Below are 24,784 nucleotides of genomic sequence, written 5' to 3'. Positions count from 1 at the left end.
TTGCAGCGTCTGTCGTGACAAGGTTGTATTGTGTTGTCCTGAAAGCCAGACAGTTTGCTACGAACAATGAACTGTTTGAGATTTGGTGTTTGTTTTCAGGTGAGATGTGGAGGTGTGGGAAAGGTGAGGTGCTCATCCTCATAAATAATGTGTTGTAGGCTGTGAAGAACATAGCATGGTTTTTCGGGTCCTGGAGAGTACTGGCCAACGAAGGGTGCGCTGTTGGTTGCAGTTCATGTCTGTCTCCTGAGGAGGTCATTATGGTTTCTCGCTGTGGCACGTCGGAACTGGCGGTCGATGAGCTGTACATTGTATCCCGTTCTTATGAGGGCACCCTTGAGTACTTCCAGGTACCTGTCACGTTCCTCCTGTGACATGTGTAGGGGATGGCTGTTTTAATGTTTTGGGTGGAAGCTGGAAAAATGTAGAATTGTAAGGTTATCTGTGGGTTTGCGGTAGAGTGAGGTGCTCAGGTTGCCATCCTTGATGGTGATGTATGTGTCCAAGAATGAGAAAGATAGTAGAGAGTAGTCCATGGTGATTTTGATGGCAGGATGAAACTCATTGATATCACTGTGTAGTTTTTTTCAGTGACTCCTCACCATGAGTCCAGAGGAAAAACATGTCAATGTACTAGGCGTATAGTGTTGGTTGGATGTCTTGCATAGAGAAGAAGTCTTGTTTGAACCTGAGCATGAAAATGTTGGCATATTGGGGTGCAAATTTGGTCCCCATGGCTGTTGCATGTGTCTGGATGAAGAACTGGTTGTCAAACATGAAAATGATGTGGTCAAGGATAAAGCGGATGAATTGTAAGCACTCTATACCAGCATCCGCCACAATGACTGCATTGTGACAACAGCCTCCATATTCAACACCAACAACTGCCAATCTCCGAGGACTTCCCTACAATTCATCCGAGATAGACAGGGTAACCTTCATTGTCCAGTACTTCCCAGGAGCTGAAAAACTACGCCATGTTCTTCATAGCCTGCAACACATTATCAATGAGGATGAGCACCTCGCCAAAACTTTCCCCATGCCTCCACATCTCACCTTTAAACAGCCACCAAACCTCAAACAGATCACTGTTCATAGCAAACTGCCCAGCTTTCAGGCCAACACCATACAACCTTGTCACGGCAGACGCTGCAAGACATGTCAGTGTGGACACGGATACCACCATTACACGTGGGGATACCTCCCACCGTGTACATGGCAGGTCCTCATGCGACTCAGCCAATGTTGTCTATCTTCTACGCTACAGGCAAGGATGTCCTGAGGGATGGTACATTGGCGAGACCAAGCAGAGGCTATGGCAATGGATGAATGGACACCGCACAACAATCAACAGACAGGAATGTTCCCTCCCAGTCGGAGAACAATTCAGTGATCTGAGGTTGAATGCCCCAGAACTTCGGGTGACCATCCTCCAAGGCAGAGTTCTGGACAGGCAACAATGCAAAGTGGCTGAGCAGAGGCTGATAGCCAAGTTCAGTACCCATGAGGATGGCCTCAACTGGGACCTTGGGTTCATGTCACACTACAGGTGACCCCACTGCACCTCACACACACACACACACTCTCCTACCGACCCATACACGAGCTCTCTTTCATATGCTCACACATACACTCCCATACTCATGCGCACCCTCTCACAGACTTACACCCTTTTACTCTCACACTCACATACATGCAGTCTCTCACAGTCACTCATCCCCCCCACCTCCAACACACACACATATAAGTTTGTAGGGTGAATTTGTACTTGCAGAATTACATTTTATTTTGCTCAAACTCCATGTAAGATTGTGTAAATCCGTTTTTTAGATTAGAATCTGTCTGAACATTGTGGCACAGACAGTCTCGCACAAGGTGCCTCACACCTTCAATGCATTATCTGGGCCGACATGACACCAATTGTTAAAGTTCACTTGAGAATGTAACTTTTTTTTAAAAAGTTCTGCGATTTACATATGAAAGAACTGAAACCAACATGTTCATTCTAAAAGATGAGAAAAATAACAAACAATCCAGGTCTTTTTCAATATATAATTTCAGTTACATCACACTGTAAACTTTTGCTATAAATTCTGTGTCTTACAATTGTGTATCCACAACCACCTGATGAAGGAACAGTGCTCGGAAAGCTAGTGCTTCCAAATAAACCTGTTGGACTATAACCTGGTGTAATTTTTAACAGAATAGTAAGGATGAGGATAGGGAGAATCAATTTCCCTTGGTCGAAGGGCGATAGACAGGGACACCAATTTCAGGGGTTTGGCCATTTGGTTATTTAACGATCGTTCAACCTGTCCTGAATTGTACCCTTTTATCTTCTATTGTTTCTCCATGCTATTTTTACCAAGTTGAATCACATTAGATTGCATTCCATTCTATTGTCACTTGTCTGTCCATTCCATCGACCTGAGTTTTTGAAGATTAGCACTATTTACTCCACTCACAAGTTATACTGCACAATATTCTCAATTTGCTTCAATAGATGCAGTTCCAATAACCCTTATCATCATCCATCACAAAGTAGCCTGCTCAATCAATATGTTTACCTATCATCTTAAATATTCTCTCCCTTCAAGGTTGTTTACCATCTTTACAATGTATTTAAGCATCTCACCACAAAACTATCTCTACTTTCCAGATGCATGATCTTGACCAATTGGAAGGGCAATAAATGCTGGACAAGCCAGCAGTGCTGATGTTCTATAATAATTTTAAAAGATTAGAATAAAAAATCTTGAAGCTCGAAACGGAATTGGGTAGCATTTGTAGAGGATAGTTTTGCTGGGCTACAGTGTAATGACGAGGAAGTGAAATGGTTTGCTTTTTTGGAAAGCTGGCATTTACAAGTCAGATTGCATGGCCACCTGTGATCTAGAATGTTTTCACAAATATTGTTTAATTATCTGCTTTACTTCTTAATGCAGAATATCCAGGTCTGGAAATCTTTACTAGAGAGAGCAGTACACATTTTCCAATCCTTGTGAATTGTTGTGAGGCATTTCTCTACATTTTAATAATAAGTTGTTTATTTATCGTGATTTTCGGACCAGTCAAGTATATATTAATACACTGTGTTCCTGGTTCCTTACATTAGTTTATTTTTAGTGGATTAAGATGCAGTATGTAAACACAGTATTGTCTTTAAAAGAGCTAATGTGATAGCTAACTTGCAGTGAATACTTAATTGAATCTTAGTCCAATAACAAAATTAGCTACTAAATCTAACTCGGCAGAATTCTGTTGTATTCTGATAAATGTATGTATTTGAATTAGCTCATAGTAAAGTAATTGCACCATCTGTGAACACCATAAGATATAGGAGCAGAATTGAGCAGTTCAGCCCTTTGAGTCTGCTTTTGCATTTGATCATGGCTGGTAGGTTTCTTGAACCCCAATCTCCTGCCTTCTCCCCATAATTCTTGATCCCCTTACTAATCAAAAACCTATCTACCTCTGTCTTAAATTCTGTGGCCACAAGTTCCACAGATTAACCACCCTCTTGCTGAAGAAATTCCTCCTCCTCTCAGTTTTAAAGGGTTGTTCCTTCACTCTGAGACTATTCACTTGGGTACTAGTCTCTCTTTCCAGGCCCATCAGTATTCAAATTCCTCAATCACTCCTCATATGACAAACCCTTAACCCCCGAGATCATTCTTGAAAACCTCATCTGGATCTCCTGTGATGCCAACACATCCTTCCTTAGATATAGGTTCCAAAACTGCTCACAATATTCCAAATGCAGTCTAACCCAGGGTGTTATACAGCCTCAGCAGTATAGCCAAATTAAAATGCATGTTAACCTCAAGAGAATCGTGAACTAGGACTCCCAAGTGCTTTTGTGCTTCAGATTGTATTACAAAACAATAGTTGTAGTGTCTAAAAGAATTTTTTTTTGTTTTTATTAACATACAAATAGTACTATTAATGATAAGTTATTTAACCTTGGAAGAGGTTTCATTGTAAGGTTCCCTCCAACCATACTGCATCAAAGTCCATATTACCAGTTTCCTCATCTCCCCTTCTACCACCTTATCCCAGATTCAACCCTCCAACTTGGCACCGCCCTCTTGAACTGTCCCACCTGTCCATCTTCCTTCCCACCTATCTGCTTCACCCTCCATTATGACCTATCACTATCACCCCCCACCTTCATCTACTTACCGCCTTTCTAGCTACCTTCCTCCCAGCCCCACACCCCTATTTATCTCTCAGCCACCCCCACCCCCATCTGTGATGAAGAGCATATGTCCAAAACATTGACTCTTCTGCTCCACGGATGCTGCCTGACCTGCTGTGCTTTTCCAGCACATTTTTGGACTCTTATTTAACCAGTAAAATTGCAAATCATAGCTCAATTGCAGACCTACATGCTGTACCAGTTTGTTATCGTGAATGGACCATTTCACTAGAAATGGGGTGTATTTGTGCCTTTATAAGTATGTGTAATAGTATGCATCAAGTGTGAAAGGGAAAATGCTGGAAGGACTCAGCGGGTCTCTGGGCAGCTGAGGAGACAGAACAAAATTAACAATATGAATCAACTATGATGTCTTCAGACTGAAGAACAATTTAGTTGCCTGACCTGGCTACAGCAAACCTGCTGAATGTTTCCAAAGCTTTCTGGTTTTGTATCTTATTTCCAGCCTCCACGGATTAATGCTTGCATTTTAAGGTTGACTGAAGTGAAAAGTTGAATATATCCACTTCTAGAAAGATTTACTACTAGTCGATAGGTTGGATATTGACAGTAAATCCTAATTTCTTTGATTAATAATTTTAATTTAAATACTTGTAGTTAAAGTTAACCCTTCAGTTTGTGGAGTTTGAAGTGGGGAAATAAAACATGTCAATTATTGTGCAAGTTTAAAAAAAAAATCACCAGATGCATGCATTGCTATTTATTTCCTGTATCTAATTGCCTCTGAGAAGGAAACGAGAACCAGGATTTTGGCCCAGTAACAGTGAAAGTTACTGTGAAAAATTTACTTACAAGTCAGGATTCTGTGCAGCTTGGAGGTGGTATTAGAGTGCATTCTGCTGCCCTTGTCCATTGAAGTGGTAGAGGTCAGTGTTTGAAAGGTGCTTTTGAAAAAGCGTTGTTGAGCTGTTGGAATACATCCTGAAAATACTACACACTTTAGCCACAATGTATTACTGATAGAAGGAATGAAAGTTAAAGGTGATGGATGGTCACGAGTCTTGCTGGCTGTTTTATCCTTGTTTATATCAAGTTTCTTGTCTGTTGTTGAAGTTGCATTTTTCTTAGGTAAGTAGATAATATTCATCACACTTCTGACTTGTAGATGGTGGACAGCTTTACAGAAAAAGGAGGTGAGTTCACATGCCACATCATTCCCAGCCTTTTGGGAGTGCTCTGGACCTGCTCTTGAAGGCTCAGTATTTTTATATGGTGTTTTCAGTTGAGTTTCTGGTCAATACTAATGCCCAGAAGTTTCAGGAATGCCACTGAATGTCAAGGTAGATGGTTAGATTCTCTCATTAGAAATTTTGTTACTTGGTAGTTGTGTGACATGAATGTTACTTGCCATTTATCTATCTGTGCCTTAGTATGAATCAGGTCTTGCTGCACATGGACACAGTATCTTCAGTTAAAAAGAAAAATAGATTTGAAAATTATGAATCAGCAAACATCCACACTTTTGACCTAATGTCATAATTGTCATAATTGATGAAGTTAAAAATCACAACACCAGGTTATAGTCCAACAGGTTTAATTGGAAGCACTAGCTTTCGGAGCGTCACTCCTTCATCAGGTGGATGAAGGAGCAGTGCTTTGAAAGCTAGTGCTTCCAATTAAACCTGTTGGACTACAACCTGGTGTTGTGGGATTTTTAACTTTGTATCCTCCAGTCCAACACCAGCATCTCCAAATCATAAGTGATGAAACAGCTGAAGATGGTTGAGCCTAGGGCAATACAATGAGAAACTCCTGTTGCATTGAGAGGAATGGCCTCCAGTAACTACAAACATACTCCTTTTGAGCTTAGAATCTTCAACTAGTGGAAAAGTTCCCCAGTAATTCCTATTGATTTCAATTTTGCTAGGTTTCCTTGATGCTACACTTGGTCAGACGCTATACTTGGTGTTAGAAACAAGTTTAATAAAATTAGACGAGACCACCAAAGCTGGAAACAAGACAATTTATTCTACAATCTTGCAAGAAAGGGCATCAATTGCAGAAGCAATTGAGCAATGAACATTCGAACCAAGCATGAAAAGATACATTGTTAAAACGTATGTTCAAGAATGGAATGACCTCTCCCGACTCTTACATTACCCAATCTTTCTTATTGTATTCTACCACTACCCAGCTGCGCTCTGCCCTTATTGCCCCCTTTTCTCCAAGTTGGCAACCTTTCCCTCTGTAAGTGCTGACATAAGGCTAAACTTGTATCTTGATGTTAAAAGCAAAGTAAAAGAACATCTTCCATTGTTCATAAGTACATTCCATTCTTGAACATACGTTTTAACAATGTATCTTTTCATGCTTGGTTTATGCGTTTCACCTGTCTCAGCTATTTTGCTGAGACTATTATTTAAAAGAATTATTTGCTTTAATAATTCTGCACTAAAGTTAGTATTTAATTATCCACAATTATTTATTAAAGATAGATACATTTGCCTAATGCTTGCCTAGCTGATATTTTTCCCTGTACCCCTTTTCTGTACATGCACACTCTTGCTTTTCTTTCTCTGCAAAAACAACACACTTCTCCATTTCTTACATTGGTCAAATACTATCTTGGTATGAAAACCCATCACTTTCACCTCCTCTCAACCTTTGTCCATGTTTATAATGAGGGCAGGAGCTGACTCATCCTGGCAGTACCCAAACAGAGCTTCATTGTGCAGATTATTGCACAGTTGAAGACACCTTCCATCACTCTACTGATGAGCAAGACTAGGTGGATGAGGACAGTAATTGTCTGGCCCACCTGACCACCAGCCAAAATGCAGCATTTGTACTTGAGTGGAGACTTGAAGGAATCCACCTGGACCGTCTCAAGAATCCTCCCTCACCTTCCTAGACCTCTCCATTTCTACCTTAGAAGACCGTCTCAACACGGACGTTTATTATAAACCGACTGACTCCCACAGCTACCTAGATTACACCTCCTCCCACCCTGCCCCCTGTAAAAACGCTATCCCATATTCCCAATTCCTTCACCTCTGCTGCATCTGCTCCCAGGAGGACCAATTCCAATACAACCCAGATGGTCTCCTTCTTCAAAGACTACAATTTTCCCTCGGGCGTGGTTGACGATGCTATCCACTGCATCTTCTCCACTTCCCGCTCCTCTGCCTTTGAAACCTGCCCCTCCAATCGCCACCAGGACAGAATCCCACTGGTCCTCACCTACCACCCCACCAACCAACCAACAATATAAAAATACATCGCGTCATCCTTTGTCATTTCCGCCACTTCCAAACAGACCCCACCACCAAGGATATATTTCCCTCCACTCCCCTATCAGCGTTCCGGAAAGACCACTCCCTCCGTGACTCCCTCGTCAGGTCCGCACCCCCCCACCAACCCAACCTCCACTCCCGGCACCTTCCCCTGCAACCGCAAGAAATGCAAAACTTGCGCCCATAACTCCCCCCTCACTTCCCTCCAAGGCCCCAAGGGATCCTTCCATATCCATCACAAATTCACCTGCACCTCGACACACATCATTTACTGCATCCGCTGCACCCGATATGGCCTCCTATACATTGGGGAGACAGGCCGCCTCCTTGCGGAACGTTTCAGAGAACACCTCTGGGACACCCGCACCAACCAACCCGTGGCTGAACACTTTAACTCCCCCTCCCACTCTGCCAAGGACATGCAGGTCCTTGGCCGCCTCCATCGCCAGACCTTGGCAACATGGCGCCTGGAGGAAGAGAGCCTCATCTTCCGCTTAGGTACCCTCCAACAAGGGATGAATGCAGATTTCTCCACCTTTCTCATTTCCCCTCCTCCCCACCTTTTCTCAGTCCCAACCCTCAGACTCAGCACCGCCTTCTTGACCTGCAATCTTCTTCCCGACCTCTCCGCCCCCACCCCCTCTCCTGCCTATCACCCTCACCTTGACCTCCTTCCACCTATAGCATTCCCAATGCCCCTCCCCCAAGTCCCTCCTCCCTACCTTTTATCTTAGCCTGCTTGGCACACCCTCCTCATTCTTGAAGAAGGGCTTATGCCAGAAACGTCGATTCTCCTGTTCATTTGATGCTGCCTGACCTGCTGCGCTTTTTCCAGTAACACATTTTTCAGCTCTGATCTCCAGCATCTGCAGTCCTCACTTTTTCTCCTAGGAATCCAACTAGATAAAACCTCAAATGTGAACTTTTGTTTACAAGAAACTAAGGCTGTATTTGTTATCATGGAGCTAATTAACACTGGCGTGCGAGGTTGATTTATGTGCTTCAGTCGCAGTAGAGTGGGACTTGAGACAAGTCTGATACCTGAATGTATATGTCACACATCTGTTAATTCAGTAGAAATCAGATTCTTCCCCAGTATACTTCAATTATCTCTTATCCTCATGGGTAACTTTTCTAATTCAATGTAATAGTTTTAACTTTGTACTGGTTCCACTCAAACAGCCGTTGGTGGTTGCCATGGTACCATAACAGCTCCTGCAGCGCGTGCACTGGATGAGCGCAGTGTTCTCCGGGTATTGTAGTCATTGTCTCGTTCCCGCTGTTGGTTGGCGGTCGGGGTCTGCACGTTGAGAACTACAATGCCCAGCATGTTCAGCGCGGTCCGCAACCGGACATCTTTGTGTAGGAGCTGGTCATGGAGCGAGGAAGTTCAGAGCTTTTCCGATGGAAGAGGTTCACTAACAATAAACATGGATCGAAGGTAAACCTTCCCTTTTTAGCGACACACTCAGTGTAAACTTAGTTATTGATGCACTGTCTCTGCAGTGACCTTTCTCAGCCAATGATGCCCCAAGGCCATTCATGTTGCTCTTTTATGCTGGCCCTGCTCATCTGCTCTTTCCTGCTAGCTTCACTCTCCCAAGTGGATGTAAAATATCCCATAGCACAATTCTCCAAAAATGCAGTATCATTCTCCCCAGTGTCCTGAGCAATATTTGTTCCTCAACCACAAACAGCCCCCGTTTATTTCAGTGATGTTTGCAGAACCTATCTGTAATCAATTGTGTTTCAGCAATGTCTAAATGGAAGGTATTTAATTTGCTGGAAATGGTTTCGGATATTTTTGAGGGTTTGGATACATCATATGAGTGCAAGTCCCTTTTTATTTTCACACTGTGCCTGTCAAAAATGTACTTCCTGTTTTTGTAAGCCCTTTGTTTCCCTTTCTCATCATTGCCTTTCCCATCTCATATGCGGATATCTCGAAGCAGACTTAGTTCTGACATGTAGAAATCATCTCACCCTCGATATGAAGAGGAAGGTGGCTGTGGTGCCGAAGCTCATTGGTTAAGAAAATGTCAAAATTATGAACTGTTTTGCGGAGATGGAATTACAAATTTATTTATAAACAACCAGGATAACACTCCACGAGGCGTTCATTTGTGCAGTGCTTCTACAATACGAAAACCAGTTCCCAGGCACATCAGATAGTGACAACTAATGCTGTGTAACAAAGCGATGTGCATGAAAGCTTAATCGTAAAATGGTACAGTATTGAGGAAGATTTTGCAAGAAGGAACAAAATGAAAGTGACTCGTTAATATTCTTTTTAAAAATATTTTTGACATCCCTGACTTTCAGCTGCATGATGCTATTGTTTACCAAAGATGTTAGTCTGATTGTACAGTGTGCATAAAGGATTACAAAAGGTAGAGCAGGTATTATCAGAAAAGTTATGCAAGCCATCTGGACCACTTCTCTCTGAGAAAATCTATGGTAATGTAGATTTCCTGACTTATTTTGAAATCTGTAAACCAAGAAAATCACTAATATACCAGAATCATAATACTATCTCAGACACTTGCCTCTTTTGACAATGCCAATCAAGCTTTGCTCAATTAGAAATAAAAGCTGCAGCATATGTTTTGCCTCATAACAGTAGTGGTAAACCACACTTTACCTTGGAACTATTTTGGTTCATAAGACCAATTTTTTTTTATTTTAGAAATTAATTCACAGATGCCAGATCATCTTTCGAATGGACACTTGAAAGGATAACTAAAATCTTCAAATATAACTTTGAATAATTTCTATTACTTGGAGGATACACATGAACGTGTAGTCTTCTTAACATAATAATGATTGGAATTGCTTAAAGAGTATGGGGGCAGTTGCACAGTTGAAAAATCTTTATTCAGTTACATGGATTCAAGCCTGCCAGGAAGTTCACGACTAAAAGAGGGGAATTAAATGAAACCTGCTGTGGGTCTTCTAGTTTCCAGACAGTGGTGTCAACAAAGAAGATTGATCAAAGTTTGGTTTTGTGATTCAGTTCCTTTTTGCATCTGACTCATCTGTATTCTGATGTGTTAACATTTGACTTTGTTGGTCATCTTCAATAGCAATGTAGTTCTAGGAGGGATCATTTGACACAAGTAGATTGATTGATTCCATTGTCGAACAAAAATCTAAGGATGTTGGGAATAGATATGAATATGCAATTCAAAGCACAAACAGATATGTCATGAATATACTGAGCAGGCTTGAGAGGGGTTGAATGCTTCACATCTGCTCCTAATTTGCATGCTTGTGTTAGTGCTTTTATTCAATTGTGTTTTACGTTTTACAAAATTTGGCATGAATAAACTAAAGCTGATTGCAAAAGTGTTAAGATGCACTAGGTTTGTACAGTTTATTACTTATTAAGTTTTTGGACTGATATTAACAATGCTGTTATGTTTATCTGTAGAAAAACATGGATCCTCATGATATACAAAACTGGATTGAAGTGAGTATGATCAGCTGAATTCAAGATGTCAGATATGCTTTAACGAATGACTTAAAATGAGAAAGAATGATATGCACATATTATTGGTTGAATGATGTATTCCTCTTAATAGAGAGTGGAACGAGCATCTGAATGTGCTGTTGCAGAAGTATTTCCCTCCAAAAAGTCAAAAATAAATCCAAGAGCTAATGGATATGTTATGGCCATCAAGACAATTGATCAGCTTCATGACCATGATGATGCCTATACTGAAGGTAAGATCACCGTTGATTCTCTGACTTTATGATCATTCTCAGATGACACTTGTAAATCATGGAAGGTGAAATATTTTGTAAACTACTTCTGACAGCCACAATTTTCAAGGATCAATTTTCTGAGTTTTGTAGCCTTTCTAAAATTGAGATCAAATCACAAAATTACGTAATCCACTCCACATTTGCAATTTGAAGCTCCCTTTTCCCTACATTTTATGTCCTGAAAATGTGATGTAGAGGGTTTGGACCAGTGCAAGAGTCACCAAAGCTGCAAAAAATCTATGAATAGGCCCTTCATTGTTAATCCAATGTTCAAGCTTATAACGCTATTAGAGCGCAGAATGGTCTGTTGCTGAAAAGAATAAACATCTTTAAGATGAATTCCACTTTATTAAATTGTTGTAAGACTAGATCTTTTTATTTATAATTTTGCTTTATCTACATTGCCAGTAGTGCACTAATTGTTATGAAGGCTTAATTTTTAGCATTCTGTGCTTTTATTCTTGGGGATGAGACATTTCTATCGCTAAGTGGAATTCCTACATTTGGAATAATAGAATTCTGTACTTTTAATTTTCTCCTTCTCCTTGGCTGCTGCCACCTCTAATTTAGCCAAAGCTTGGGGGAGAGAATCTCAGCCTGGGAATGTTTTACTCGTAACAACATAGGAACAGATTTGGACTGGTTGCTTCACTTATCCCATCGGGAGACCACATCTGCTGCTTAAACAGGACGGGGTGGTGGGGAAGGGATTGAAAAGCAGAACCAAAATCTCCAAGTGGATGAGATAGAGAGTAACAACCAATTCTCTGCAGAGCTCATCAGGCCTGGGTGGGTTGGGGGAGGCTGTGTCCAGTGGGATTGAGGAGAATGGAAGGGGTTTTCCCATGTATTTGCTGTCTTTGTCCTTCTATGTGGTCCAGGTCTGGCGTTTGAAACATTCTCCTAAGAGCCTTGATAATTCCTTAACCCAAAACTTCAATGGTCTAAACAGGGGTAAGTAGTATTTAATCATGAAAAATGAGGTAATGCAAGGCCAGGGAATATACTAGGACTTGATAGAAAGGTAGAACCCAGGAAGAGTGGACCTTTGTGCGCATGTCCATAGATCCTTAAATGATGTGGCATATAAAATGATTAAGAAAATATGTGGGATACTTGTCATTATTAATCATGGCATTGAATACAAGAGCAAGGAAGATGTAATGGATCTGTATTACACAAGTTAGGCCACAGCTGGAGTACTGTGTGCAGTTCTGGTTGTCGTGCTATCGCAAGCATGTGATTGTACTAGAGAGTGATTCACCACGATGTTACCTGAGCTGAAGCAGTTCAGCTAAGAAGAGAGATTAGTTAGGTTAGGATTGTTTCCTTAGATCAGGGAATGCCGAGGGGGTTCTAATTGAGGTGTCCAAATTTCTGAGGGGCGTAGATAAGGAGGAACCTTTCCTCTTAGTAAAGGGATCAGTGACCAAAGGGTATAGTTGTTTAGTGGGGATTTGAGGGGAAAAGAATCACCTAAAGGATTATGGGTATCTGGAACACGCTGTCTAAGAGGGTGGCAGAGGTCAGAATCCTCAAGACATTTAAGTATTTAGATGAGCAAATGAAGTATACAAGGCTATGGGACAATGCTGGAAAATGGGATTAGAACAAATTGATTTTTGATAACCTGCATGGACACAGTGGGCTGAAGTGCCTCTTCTTCCACGATAAAAACTCTATGACTTGTTACAGTGCATTTTGTAGGTGATGCACACAGATGTTGCTGTGTGTCGGCAGTAGAGGAAGTGAATGTTGAAGGCGTTTAGATGGGATGTCAGTCAAGCAGGTTAGTGTTGACCTCCTTGTGTTTGTTCAAGTTGCACTCACAAGGCATGTGGAAAGTATTCCTTGTGCTTCATACAGTGGGGCAAAGGGGAGTTTGGGAGGGGAGCTTCACAGTGACTGGGGAGAGTGAGTTTGGTAAGATGGTCTGCTAAGTGAGTGGGGACAAGTGGGATTTAAGGAGAGGAGTTGCTGAATGAGTTTAAATGGTGTTGTATAGAGTTGGGGAGAGGGGTTGATGACTGTGTAGGGAGGGAGAGTGGCTTCACTGCATGAAATCACCAGGAAATATTAAAATAATGAAACTTTTACAAGTATTTTGAAAGCTTGGAACTTTAATATGAATTATTAGTATTGTGATATGCAAATTTAATAATTATAGATTAAATGTTACTCTATTGTTGCTGATTTTGATGAAATAGAAATTCCTTTGTGAGTTTCAATGTTACCCTTAGAATAGAAGTAGTTCCTGAAGGGAGAAAACAGGTGTGACTATACAACATTATTTATAACTTAAATTTCAAGGTGCATTCATTGACTCATTCCTTTGTGGATCTCTTAAAATGTGTCAAAATTCTGAAGTTTACACTTCAGAAGAGGCCACTTCAGAGGAGTCCAATCTGCTGATCGTTCTTCCTGCTTAAAGTTTGCAGTGTTGAGATCTTCATGGAAACTAAGTCAAACAACATTTCCTGAATGACCTGCAATGAAGCAGTTACCAAACAAGCTTCACTTTTAGTGACCTACTTTAATACATATCAGAGTCAGTATAAATGAAACATAAATTTACAAACAAACCACTGATAGTATGAGCTGTAAGTTGCACATGGAATAGCAAAACAGCAAGGTTGGATCTTATGGATGTGACAGACAGTCCACTTTATTTGTATGAGTCCAATTTCCATCAAGCTTGGAGCATCCTTCTTCAGATTTCCAGTCCCCCTTCCTCCAAAGACTTAGCTGAATTTCCACTGGCAGCAGCTTCTACATAAATTGATTCTGCTCATGCAGTCTTCTACACAATGGCATATTTCTTACCAGAATATTCTGCCCAACATCAACTCTCAACTCCCATTAGTTGTTATAGCATTAACCTACCAGAGCTATTTTTACATGGTAAATGTGTTTCTGGCATTCAGTCATTGGAGATAAAAGAATGAGCAGAAAATATCCCAGCGTAATCAGGAATCCAGCTCTGTGACTTGACTTGTTGACCACAGCTCTTCTCTTTTTTCTTGGTCTATCTGCCTGGTGGCTTCCATGTTTACAGCTGTCCTATTGATTTAGCTTCCAGGTCAAGGATTACCAGGTCACATAATCAATATTTCTTATTATCAAGATGTGATAATTGATTCCTGTAAACACTGAAAAGTATTTTTCAACAATTTTAAAAAAAATCACAGATTACCCAAAATGTTTAATTAATTACATATTTTCCATACTGCTACTAATTTCACCAAACCATATCTAGCCATATTTTGCCAGCACCACAAATTTGGATTTTGATGTTTATACTAAGATCACTGTAGCTCATTGAATAAAGATAATGGGTTAGATTTTATAATAAATAGTGCTGGTAGTTTGTTACAGTTTGCTACAATCTCCATAAAGACCAATAACTTTTGAAAAGAAATGCAACTTTCCAATGAAAGACTAACAGATGTTCACAAGACAAGAATACACACTTTTAGGACGTTTACTGGCAGCAGAAGTGAGGTTGGAGCGCATAGCTGGGCGGGAAGGCAAGTGATTAGTATTTGAGTGGGTGTGTTCTAGACCCCAGGTCCTACTTTCGTAGGGCCTCCCTCCCACCCTCCTCCTCTAACCTAACTTTAAAGTCCACAGGTTATTGACTCAGTGTTCTTGTTTTTGGAGACAGTGTACAGTCATGGCAGCGCAGGCGGTGGAATGTTCCTCCTGCAGGATGTTTGAGGTAGGGGTGACCACCGATACTCCTGCCGACTTCGTGTGCAGGAAATGCAGTCAGATCCTGATCCTCACCGAACGAGTTAGGGAACTGGAACTGGAGCTGGATGAGCTGAGGATTATTCGAGAGGCTGAGAGGGTGATCGATAGAAGCTACAGGGACATAGTTACGCCGGAGAACAGAGGTAGCTGGGTAACAGTTAGAGGTGGAAAGGGGAAGAAGCAGGCAGTGCAGGGTTCCCCTGTGGTCGTTCCCCTAAAAAATAAGTATATAGCTTTGGAAACTGTTGGGGGGGACAGCCTTGCAGGTGTAAGCTGCAGTGAAGGGGTCTGTGGCTCTGAGATTCAGAAGGGAAAGGGGGAGAAGAGGAGAGCGCTAGTTATAGGGGACTCTCTAGTTAGAGGGACGGACAGGCGGTTCTGTGGACATGGGCGAGACTCTCGGATGGTTTGTTGCCTCCCGGGTGCTAGGGTCCGAGACATCTCGGACCGTGTCTTCAGAATCCTTAAGGGGGAGGGTGTGCAGCCAGAAGTCGTGGTACACATTGGCACCAACGACATAGGTAGGAAGAGGGGTGGGGAGGTCATTCAAGCGCTCAAGGAGTTAGGCTGGAAGCTAAAAGCTAGGACAGACAGAGTCGTCATCTCTGGGTTGTTGCCGGTGCCACGTGACAGAGAGGCAAAGAATAGGGAGAGAGTGCAGTTGAACACGTGGCTGCAAGGATGGTGTAGGAGGGAGGGCTTCAGATATTTGGACAATTGGACTGCATTCTGGGAAAGGTAGGACCTGTATAAACAGGACGGGTTGCACCTGAACCAGAAGGGCACCAATATCCTGGGGGGTAGGTTTGCTAGCACTCTTCGGGGGGGTTTAAACTAATTTGGCAGGGGGATGGGATCCGGACTTGTAGTCCAGCAAGTAAGCTAGCTGTGTGTCAGGATGTCCAAGACTGTAGGGAGGCTGTGGAGAAGGTAGCACTGACAGGGACTACTTGCGGACACAGAGATGGGCTCAAGTGCGTATACTTCAATGCAAGGAGTATCAGAAATAAGGTGGGTGAACTTAAGGCGTGGATCGGTACCTGGGACTACGATGTTGTGGCCATCTCGGAAACATGGATAGATGAGGGACAGGAATGGCTGTTGGAGGTTCCTGGTTACAGATGTTTCAGTAAGATTAGGGAGGGTGGTAAAAAAGGAGGGGGGGTGGCATTGCTAATTAGAAATGGTATAACGGCTGCAGAAAGGAAGTTTGAGGGGGATCTGCCTCTGGAGGTAGTATGGGCTGATTTCAGAAATAGGAAAGGTGCAGTCACCTTGTTGGGTGTTTATTATAGGCCCCCCAATAGCAGCAGAGATGTGGAGAAACAGATTGGGAAACAGATTTTGGAAAGGTGCAGAAGCCACAGGGTCGTAGTCATGGGCGACTTCAACTTCCCAAATATTGATTGGAAGCTCTTTAGATCAAGTAGATTGGATGGGGCGGTGTTTGTGCAGTGTGTCCAGGAAGCTTTTCTAACGCAGTATGTAGATTGTCCAACCAGAGGGGAGGCCATATTGGATTTGGTACTCGGTAATGAACCGGGACAAGTGGTGGGCTTGTTAGTGGGTGAACATTTTGGTGATGGTGACCACAATTCTGTGACTTTCACCTTGGTTATGGAGAGAGATAGGTGCGCACAACAAGGAAGTTTTTACAATTGGGGGAAGGGAAATTACGATGCTGTAAGACAGGATTTGAGGAGCATACGTTGGGAGCATAGGCTGTCAGGGAAGGATGTGGTGGAAATGTGGAACTTTTTCAAGGAGCAGATACGACGTGTCCTTGATATGTATGTACCGATCAGGCAGGAAAGAAATGGTCGTGTGAGGGAGCCTTGGTTGACGAGGGAGGTTGAATGTCTAGTAAAGAGGAAGAAGGAGGCTTACATAAGGTTGAGGAAACAGGGTTCAGACAGAGCAGTGGAGGGATACAGGATAGCCAGAAGGGACCTGAAGAAAGGGATTAGGAGAGCTGAGAGGGCATGAAAAATCCTTGGCGGATAGGATCAAGGATAACCCCAAGGCATTCTATGCGTATGTGAGAAACCTGAGAATGACGAGAACGAAGGTAGGTCTGATCAAGGACAGTGGTGGGAGACTGTGTATTGAGTCGGAAGAGATAGGAGAGGTCTTGAACAAGTACTTCTCTTCAGTATTTACGAACGAGAGGGACCGTATTGTTGAAGAGGAGAGTGTGAAACGGACTGATAAGCTAGAAGAGATATCTGTTAGGAAGGAAGATGTGTTGGACATTTTGAACAACTTGAGGATAGACAAGTCCCCCGGGCCTGACGGGATATATCCTAGGATTATGTGGGAAGCAAGAGAGGAAATTGCAGTACCGTTGGCAATGATCTTCTCGTCTTCACTGGCAACGGGGGTGGTACCAGGGGACTGGAGAGTAGCGAATGTTGTGCCCCTGTTCAAAAAAGGGAATAGGGATAACCCCGGGAATTACAGGCCAGTTAGTCTTACTTCTGTGGTAGGCAAAGTAATGGAAAGGGTACTGAGGGATAGGATTTACGAGTATCTGGAAAGACACTGCTTGATTAGGGACAGCCAGCACGGATTTGTGAAGGGTAGGTCTTGCCTTACAAGTCTTATTGAATTCTTCGAGGAGGTGACCAAGCATGTGGATGAGGGTAGAGCAGTGGATGTAGTGTACATGGATTTTAGTAAGGCATTTGATAAGGTTCCCCATGGTAGGCTTATGCGGAAAGTCAGGAGGCATGGGATAGAGGGAAATTTGGCCAATTGGATAGAAAACTGGCTAACCGGTCGAAGTCAGAGAGTGGTGGTAGATGGTAAATATTCAGCATGGAGCCCAGTTACAAGTGGAGTTCCGCAGGGATCAGTTCTGGGTCCTCTGCTGTTTGTAATTTTTATTAATGACTTAGATGAGGGAGTCGAAGGGTGGGTCAGTAAATTTGCAGATGATAAAAAGATAGGTGGAGTTGTGGACAGTGAGAAGGGCTGTTGTCGGCTGCAGAGGGACTTAGATATGATGCAGAGCTGGGCTGAGGAGTGGCAGATGGAGTTCAACCCTGCCAAGTGTGAGGTTGTCCATTTTGGAAGAACAAATAAGAATGCAGAATACAGGGTTAATGGTAGGGTTCTTGGTCAGGTGGAGGAACAGAGGGATCTTGGGGTCTATGTACATAGATCTTTGAAGGTTGCCACTCAGGTGGATAGAGTTTGTAAGAGGGCCTATGGAGTATTATCGTTCATTAGCAGAGGGATTGAATTCAAGAGTCGTGAAGTGATGTTGCAGCTGTACAGGACTTTGGTTAGGCCACAGTTGGAGTACTGTGTGCAGTTCTGGTCGCCTCACTTTAGGAAAGATGTGGAAGCTTTGGAGAGGGTGCAGAGAAGATTTACCAGGATGTTGCCTGCAATGGAGAGTAGGTCGTACGAGGATAGGTTGAGAGTTCTCGGCCTTTTCTCGTTGGAACGGCGAAGGATGAGGGGTGACTTGATAGAGGTTTATAAGATGATCAGAGGAATAGATAGAGTAGACAGTCAGAAACTTTTTCCCCGGGTACAACAGAGTGTTACAAGGGGACATAAATTTAAGGTGAAGGGTGGAAGGTATAGGGGAGATGTCAGGGGTGGGTTCTTTACCCAGAGAGTGGTGGGGGCATGGAATGCGCTGCCCGTGGGAGTGGTAGAGTCAGAATCATTGGCGACCTTTAAGCGGCATTTGGATAGGTACATGGATGGGTGCTTAATCTAGGATAGAAGTTCGGCACAACATCGTGGGCCGAAGGGCCTGTTCTGTGCTGTATTGTTCTATGTTCTATGTTCTATGTTCTAAAAGTAACATTGACTAAACAGTATTTCAATGAATGCTCTAAACTGAAATAAAAAACACTTTTACATTGGCTCAATTTCCCTTTGCCATGATTACACTTTTTTCTCTCTCCCTGAAGTGAACTCTTCGTTCTTCCCAAATCAGTCCAAAGTGATTATTTTATTTCCTTTCCCAGTCAAATACCTCTGAATCCAAAACTGACTTTCTAATTGTGGAACAATTTGGAAATTCTTCTTTCCGGTCAAGGCTATACCAGTCTTTCGGTTTCATTTAAACTCTCAAAAACTTAATCTCCTCAATCTGAGTATGCATTTCTACTTGTGTCATATGTGGTGAACAGTAGAAACTCACTATCTCTTATTGCACCCTCGTTCTCTCCTTCTCTATCTTTCGCAAATTCTTATAGACGTACTCTGTCTGAGAGGTTCAGTGATATTTAGAAAAACCCTGTAACCCTATCCTATGATGACTTCAAATAGACATCACCCTTCTCAAAGACCATCACCATGGCAAATGAATCACATGAGACTTGTATCAAATGTTACAATTCCCATGGGGGAACTGAAAATCGGAATCTGTAACAAATCTATTAAATTACTCCCAAATGAAGAAATTCCTTCCAGGATTTTATCTTAACACAAATTGGAACCAATACATGAATTAACAGGAATTGAAACTTCGAGTAAAAAATAAATTTGACTTTTAACCAATGAGTAAAACATAGCCACAAGCATCTGGATCACTTTGTGAAAAAATGTTGTACTGTGTACCTACACAGTTCCATAATATGCTGTTCTTCATTCACATAGGCTAGATCAGGAGTCGTATTTGATAACGGTTATCAGCTTTGAGTTTCATGGATATAATTGCTAACAATGAGTTACAGACCTGTCTCCGTCAGGTCATGATAGTCCTGATGACAATGTTCTGGATTCCATTTTCAGTCGACGAACCAACAACTCCATGGTCGATGATTTAGACACTTCTGGGGACAAAATAAAAAGCTCTGTAAAGTGTCTTTGCTAATCACATTGTGTAGTTCATGATCTGAACGTTGTCCAAAATCTATGTTGAATCTGGAAAGCTGGAAAGTACCTGATTGGAAGATGATTCCGCAAGCTTGCATTGAACTTCACTATAGCATTGCAGTATTCCATGGACAGCAATGTAAGCATTAGAGCAAGGTGGTGAATTAAAATGGCAAGCAACCAGAAGGTCTGGGACATGCTTGAGGATTGGGAATATGTAAAATGTGCCTTTTCTTTCCTGTCTCCTCACTGTCAAAGATCCCAAACATTCCTTTCAGGTGAAGTTGCAATTTACTTTCTCACTTTCAACTTAATATACGATATTAGATGCTTACAATGCAATTGTTTCTTCATTAGAGGAATAAATGCAGACTGGATGACAACTTTATGGAACACCTCCATAGTATTTTGCTTTTATTCTATTCCAGAAAGTTTGTTCAGCAACAATTAGGACTTTTCAAGCTGTTAAAATGGTACAAGTACTGGATTGGACAAGCCCTAATGTTTTCTGGTGGGTTGTGTATAAATATCAGTTAAGTGAAGAAACCTGTTTGAATGATGACGTATGTGATAGCACATTTTTTTGGATGAGAAGTAGATAAGTCTGAAAGCAATTTCCTGATCATTGTCTTCATTACGAAATCAAAGTTAAAATTAACAAGCACAAATTTTACAAGATGCTGTTGATAGTCAATAATTGTGCTCATGACTTAATTTTACAACTATGCTAATATCAAAACTTGAAGTGTCACTCAACAGAATTTGGGAAAACCTCTGAGTTTCCCAACTTGATAGATTACAGATTCTACAGCACAGAAAGAGAACGGTTGCCCCAGTGAGCTGTGACAGTCTCACAACCTACTTAGGCTGATTCAAATTAATATAATGTTTGAGTCTACTTTGTTTTTAGGACATAAAACAAAATAACTTACATTTGTATAGCATCTTTCTTATCCTCATGACTTTGCAAAGTGACTTCACAACTAAAAAGTGACTTGAAAATTAAATCTTTTTTAAATGTAGAGAAATGCTGCTTATAGTTTGTATGCATGAAGAACTCAATCAGAAAATTAGATAGTTGACCAATCAGTTTTTAATTTATTATTGGGGTATAAATGAAGGTAATTGAAACGTGTTATTCATGTCAGCTTCCATCATATTAGCCTAATGACCAACTTGAAAATATTTTGAGTCTGATAAATGAACAAATCATCAACTTACATTTGCCTGTATCAATTAAAATATTAGACAAATCTGTAGGTTAAATTTACAGTTTGGAACTTTGTTCACTAAAATAAGATTTATGAGCACTTAATGAAGTTAGAGTTTGAATTGCAGCAAATTTAAGGTACTGGTTTTTTGGTTATGGTGATACTGTGTATTATATTGTAAATGGCCAGATTAAACAGCCTTTCACAGTTTTTCAGTTCTTTCTTTATAGCTCAAGATTTACTTCATGAATGGCTGAATTCCAAGATAAGGCCAGAATTAGAATATGAAGAAACTGAAGAAATAGAAAGCTATGTCAATAACTCAGAAACGTTCTGTCACACACCAGAGATGATTTCCAGAATGCCTGAGAATTTTGAAGGTGAGGACAGCAGATTTGCTTTTGTATATTTTTGAACTTTTACCTTTACAATCACACTCAAGATTTTAATAGAAATGTCAAGTCCTTCAAATGTATAGAATATGTCTTTCAAGAAATTGCTTATACTTGCGGACCTCTTTGTTAATTCACTTCAACTCAAATTCATCTCTCACTGGTCTGCTCATAAGACAGTTATAATATAACTCCGTACTAGAGAATCAGCAGTGTTAAAAGCAGGGTAATGATATGGGGACAAAAGAGGAACACAATCTAAACTGTTTTACAAGTAAAAACCCTCTTCTGAAAGTACTGTCTCATGTTCGGATACAATTCTGAAACCTGACTAAAAAAACGAATACAAATACAAGAATAAAATTAAAGACATACATACCTGAAAAAAAAACTTAAAACTGCTGACCAGCCCAGATACTGTAATTGCAATCTTTCCCATGCAGGGCAGGTTTATAAGCTTTCAATTTGCAACTGATGGAGCCAAAGCAAACTCCCATATAATTGGTTGGGAGCAAATATATTGCTATAAGATTAACTCTAATATCAAAATAAAAAATTTTTAAAAATGTTTTACCTCACACAGCAGTTTCAAACAAAATCTGAAGACATTTATATCTTTTTGCTACCTTTGGTCTTTTGTTAAAAAGAACTTAATGTAATATTTATATTTATTTTAATTTTATCTGTCCATTATATATGTAACTTTTAAAATAATGTTAAAACGTCTGTGTTGCTTCCTTCTAGTTCCAACATTTTGGATGTTGTTGCATTGAGTGAAAATAGCTCTAGAGGCCTCTTTCAGATAATAACGAGTCAGTAGAGATAAAGTTTAATGTCAAAAGCAAAGATCTGGCCATCTATGATAGATGTGCAGCCCACAAATGAAAAAGGTGTCTCGTATTTTGCAATGCCGTTAGCATAATTTTGTTGCACGTGACTAATGTTTTAAAAATGAACATGCATCCTAAGTATTTAACAAGAAAATGATGAGATCAAGGAGAATAATCAATAATAAAAATTAGCTGCAAGTAGTTGAAATATATATCAAAAGAGCTATTTAGACGAATGTAGGGGAAAATGAAGACTTGTGAATAGACACAACATAATACAGTGAAGACAAGACAGTTTGACGATGTTAATTTTGAAAGCCACAAGAGACTACTTTATAGTCACTTACTTGGCCATTAACCATAATTAGGGGCAGTATTTTGAACATATTAGTCTGAGATTTGTTGCCGCTCGCATCCAAGAATTGCTCATTTTATATGATAAACATATCTTTGTAGAATTGTACAGTTATTTGGAACAGGAAAAAGAGGATACTACAGCACAGACCTTCTTACAGCAGCTCCTAGAGACAAAAGTAGTGGAGTCGGGCATCCTTAAGGATCTTGGAGAAGATGAGGAAAGGCATCAGACAAAATGCAAAGACCCACGTTTGAAGATGGAAGCAAGGCACCAACAGGTGTGTACCAGTGGTTAGGAACAGTACTGTAGCTATAATCAGCATTTTACTCACATTTTGACATGGAAAATTAAAAACCACAGCCAAAATGTAGGTATAGCTCTTAAAATAAATCACCTTATTTGCCGCGTATGTTTGGAATTTGTTTGAGTGTGCTTTTAATGAAATGGTGGCTTTTAAGTATTATTTGCATTAACTTCTGATTTTAGAAGAGATAAAATACCTGTGGGACATAACATGTGTCTTTTGTTATCATCCTTAAAGTGATGTAGATTCACAGGAACTAATTGTACCACTCCATAATTAAAAGGTGAAGGAGAATCGCCTGAAAAGACAGGCTAAGTTGGAACAACAGAAGCAGGAAAAAGCCATGAAGAAATTTGCTCAGTCTAAAGCTCAGCAGCTGCTTCAGGAGGAAGACAGGAGAAAAGCTTTACAAGCCAAGAAGGAGGAAGAACATATTAGAAAAGAAATGGTGCAGTTACGGAAAGAAATGATGGAAAGGAGATGTACAATAGGAGAGGCAAAACGACTGTAAGTTATTGATGATACTTCAACTGCATGTAGTGCTTCTGCGTTATTCAACAAAAGAAATAACTATTTAAAAAAAATAATCATTCTTGTTTAAACATCATTCTTATTTACTGACAAATTAAGTTGTTCATGTCAGGAGTAGGTACAAAAGATGATTTAAGAATAAGTAGATAATTTACTTCTTCCACCTCTTGCCCTTGTCTTTCCACGTTCTTTTATTTTTTTAAGGGATAAACCCATTTCAACATTTTCATGAAAACATAATTTCCTCAGGTAGTCCAAAAGTCCCACATCATGACACCTACCTTACAATCAGCTCTAACCCTACTTTTATGCCATTGTTTTCGCCAAGGTTTAGACATAGAGGTTTTGTTGGGGTTTTCCAGCACCTGGAAAGTAATTGCTAGCCTTTGAAGGATTCAACCTATGCATCAACTTGGCCATTAAAAATATCAAAGAATCTCTTCAAAATTATCCATAAAATTCAGTCAGGTACTTGTTTTACAGTGAACAAGTGCATCTGGAAAAACAAAAGAAAAAACTCTTAGTTCATGAAAAGGTCAAGCAAGCACTGATGGAGTTACAGGAGCAGCAGGACCAGGAACGTCTCAAGATCAAGCATCTTCAGGTGACGCAGCAAGTTGAAGCCAGAATTAAAGCTTACCAGCTCCAGGTAAGAGAAAAACTAAAATCTAGGAAGAAAAACAGTATGGTCCTGATGGTGAAGGACCAGATTATCATTCCTAGCAACCCTACAATATTTTTAGATAAGTAAAGTCTATGTAATCACCCAGTGTCTTTACTGTATATACTTCCATAACAGCTCGTCACCACAGTTAAGACCACCCAGTATACAGCACTGAAGGCTATTTCTGAGACGGTACAATTTAAAGAACCTTACATAATTATTAAACTCAGTTTGGTGAGAATTCAACAATCTTTACACAACAGACTTAGTGATAAACCAAAATACCCCATACAGTATTCAGTTACTGTATGAGGTATTCTACCTGCTATCTTGCTTTCCTATTCTCACTGTTAAAGGATGGTAATGTAATTCTCCATATATTCTTCAAATTGAATCCTGCCCTATTTCATTAGTAAATCTTGCCAAAGCAGCAAGAGAATTCTTACTGTACTTGGGTGTGTGAGTAGGTAAAAACAATGACTGCAGATGCTGGAAACCAGATTCTGGATTAGTGGTGCTGGAAGAGCACAACAGTTCAGGCAGCATCCAAGTATCTTCGAAATCGACGTTTCGGGCAAAAGCCCTTCATCATTTCTGATGAAAGGCTTTGCCCGAAACGTCGATTTCGAAGATACTTGGGTGTGTGAGGTCAGATTTGTCTGAAGGCCCCTTCAGGGACCATTTG

The 24,784-nt window shown here is 40.8% G+C and overlaps 1 protein-coding gene across 4 annotated transcripts in view; it reads left to right on the top strand.

The window, feature by feature from the left end:
• The window catches only part of ccdc191 (coiled-coil domain containing 191), a 57,165-nt gene that overhangs the window by 1,283 nt on the left and 31,098 nt on the right, over window positions 1-24,784 (top strand). Inside the window, exons 1-8 of one of the 4 annotated variants that reach the window (XM_072584910.1) lie at window positions 9,323-9,909; window positions 10,883-10,921; window positions 11,034-11,175; window positions 20,238-20,320; window positions 21,251-21,400; window positions 22,699-22,877; window positions 23,188-23,411; window positions 23,919-24,084. In XM_072584910.1, coding sequence (XP_072441011.1) covers window positions 20,311-20,320; window positions 21,251-21,400; window positions 22,699-22,877; window positions 23,188-23,411; window positions 23,919-24,084 — 729 coding nt within the window. In that variant the 5' untranslated portion in view covers window positions 9,323-9,909; window positions 10,883-10,921; window positions 11,034-11,175; window positions 20,238-20,310. Of the gene's footprint in view, window positions 1-8,634; window positions 8,894-9,322; window positions 9,910-10,882; window positions 10,922-11,033; window positions 11,176-20,237; window positions 20,321-21,236; window positions 21,401-22,698; window positions 22,878-23,187; window positions 23,412-23,918; window positions 24,085-24,784 lie in introns of those variants that run through there. The other 3 variants (XM_072584907.1, XM_072584909.1, XM_072584911.1) reach the window with 3 other exon arrangements.

Source organism: Chiloscyllium punctatum, chromosome 15, assembly GCF_047496795.1.
Source record: "Chiloscyllium punctatum isolate Juve2018m chromosome 15, sChiPun1.3, whole genome shotgun sequence".
NCBI lineage: Eukaryota > Metazoa > Chordata > Chondrichthyes > Orectolobiformes > Hemiscylliidae > Chiloscyllium > Chiloscyllium punctatum.
This window is presented reverse-complemented; position numbering and strand designations above follow the sequence as displayed.